At 50.3% G+C, this 2,424-nt stretch overlaps 1 protein-coding gene across 1 annotated transcript; it reads right to left on the reverse strand.

Annotated features, from left to right (window-relative positions):
* Positions 1-394: 394 nt before the first annotated feature.
* Positions 395-1,330, reverse strand: LOC137846862 (olfactory receptor 14A16-like). Its single transcript, XM_068664971.1, has one exon. The coding sequence runs from the start codon at positions 1,328-1,330 to the stop codon at positions 395-397; it is 936 nt and encodes a 311-aa protein (XP_068521072.1).
* Positions 1,331-2,424: the final 1,094 nt, after the last annotated feature.

Here is a 2,424-nt window from a genome sequence, read left to right on the forward strand (position 1 = left end):
CAGAGCGCAGCGGACAGTGAGGGGCAGCCCCGAGGGCCACCAGGGCTGCTCGTGCATGTGGCAGCTGGGCTCTAGGCCCTAAGCCCTTCCTGCATGGTAGGGCTGCTCCCTCAGCTCCAGAGGAGATGGGAAGAGATGGTAGGTGATGGTAGGTGTTTTTTGTTGTTGGTGGTGGTGGTTTTGTTTTTGTTTTTGTGTGTCTTTATCTACATGGTAAGCCTGCTTCTTTAGGTAATTAGAAGATTGGGTATTTTAAATGAAAAAAAAATCCGGTAGTAGGTTAAGGATAATATTATTTAAATAAAAACAAATAATTTGAATAAAATATTTATAGAGAAATGTAATAATTATTTTTTCTTCTCACTTCCTGAAATTATCAGGGAACTCGCAGTCATTATTGATTCCGAAAAAGCAGATTTCTGAAGAGTTTCCTTAGTGTATCCTTGAGCTCCTGGTTCCTCATACTGTAGATGAGGGGGTTCACTGCTGGAGGTACTACTGAGTACAGAACTGCCACAACAAGATCCATGGATAGGAAGGAGATGGAGGGCGGCTTCAGATAGGCAAACATGCCGGTGCTGATAAACAGAGAGACCACAGCCAGGTGAGGGAGGCACGTGGAAAAGGCTTTGTGCCGGCCCTGACAAGAGGGCATCCTCAGCACTGCCCTGAAAATCTGAATATAGGACAGCACAATGAAAACAAAACAACCAAATAGTAAAGAAACACTAAACACTAGCACCCCGATTTCTCTGAGGTAGCCATCTGAGCAGGAGAGTTTGAGGATCTGGGGGATTTCACAGAAGAACTGGTCCACAGCATTGCCTTGGCAGAGGGGCAGGGAAAATGTGTTGGCCGTGTGCAGGACAGCATTGAGAAAGCCACTGCCCCAGGCAGCTGCTGCCATCTGGGCACAAGCTCTGCTGCCCACGAGGCTCCCGTAGTGCAGGGGCTTGCAGATGGCAACGTAGCGGTCGTAGGCCATGGCAGTGAGGAGATAGTACTCTGAACCAAAAAAGAAGAAGAAAAAGAAGACCTGTGCAGCACAGCCTTGATAGGAGATGGCCCTGGTGTCCCAGAGGGCATTGGCCATGGCTTTGGGCAGAGTGGTGGAGATGCAGCCCAGGTCGAGGAGGGCGAGGTTGAGGAGGAAGAAGTACATGGAGGTGTGGAGGCGGTGGTCGCAGGCTACGGCACTGAGGATGAGGCCGTTGCCCAGGAGGGCAGCCAGGTAGATGCCCAGGAAGAGCGTGAAGTGCAGGAGCTGCAGCTCACGTGTTTCTGCGAATGCCAGCAGGAGGAAGTCAGTGATGGTGCTTCTGTTGGACATTTGCGTTTTTGGGATGTGGTTCTGCACATAGAAGAGAAAGAACAGTAGTAATGTACTACAGACTTATCAGAGAAAAACTCATCCCATTTCTCATCTAAAATCGCCAGAAAATTGCCTTCTTCCAGGAAGACATTTGGCAGGTCCCTTTCATTAGTTCTTCCTGATGCTGCCTAAGGGAAGGGTATCCCTGGGAGCAGGGGACTCCTCCTCCATGGGCAAAGGAAGAGTCAGTTTTGCCCAATAGCCAGGGGAAAGGCAGAACATGGCTATTCTCAGGCTCACTTCACTGCTGATATCAAAGAATCTTGTCCCTTTGTTGCTCCCGGGTTACCCAACTTCAGTGCAGATATATATATACGGATTTCTTTAATTTCTATTTTATAGGGTCAGATTTCTTTTTGTTGCTGACCTACCACACCTGTTGAGATTTTCTAAAACAGAAATCCTGAGCATTTCTCCTGCACTTGATGGCAAACTATGTGCATCCTCAGAGAAAAAGGGGCAGTCCCTACAGTGCAGAGTGTCCTTTAGTGAGGACAGAAAACCCGTCCATCAGTGCTGGTCTCAGCCACCTTGTGTGAGCTGCAGGAAAGTTCTACTCAGAGGCTGACCTGAGAAGAACCTGAACACTGCTGAAAGTAGAGACATCCAGGTACAAAGTGCCCATCTCCAGACCCCTCACTCTGTCCCTGTACTCCCCTTCCCCCAAGCACACCGAGGGCTCTCTCTATGGGCATGTGAAACCCGCAACCCTAGCCAGCCTCGGAACAAGACCAGCAGCAGCACGGCCAGCTGGAGAAGCCAGGAGGAATGCCAGCGTGCTGCTGCCAGGGGAGGCAAGGCCAGGGAGGGACAGACAGACACTCAGCAGACCCTCCTGTGCTGCAGCTCTGCCTGCAGAGGAGGCAGCTCCTGCTCATTCCAAATTTTCTGTGCTCACTTCAAGCCGGCAGAGACCTCCCAAAGACAGGGATGTCTCCCAGCACTGGGCATTGGGGGCCTTGCAGTTCGTAAAGATCAGCCAGGATAAAACCTGAGAGGACCACAAGCATGATGTTGGTGCAGTTTCTGGGCTGAGGTGTGGGAAGGAACTT

The sequence above is a fragment of the Anas acuta genome, chromosome W, assembly GCF_963932015.1.
Source record: "Anas acuta chromosome W, bAnaAcu1.1, whole genome shotgun sequence".
Lineage (NCBI taxonomy): Eukaryota > Metazoa > Chordata > Aves > Anseriformes > Anatidae > Anas > Anas acuta.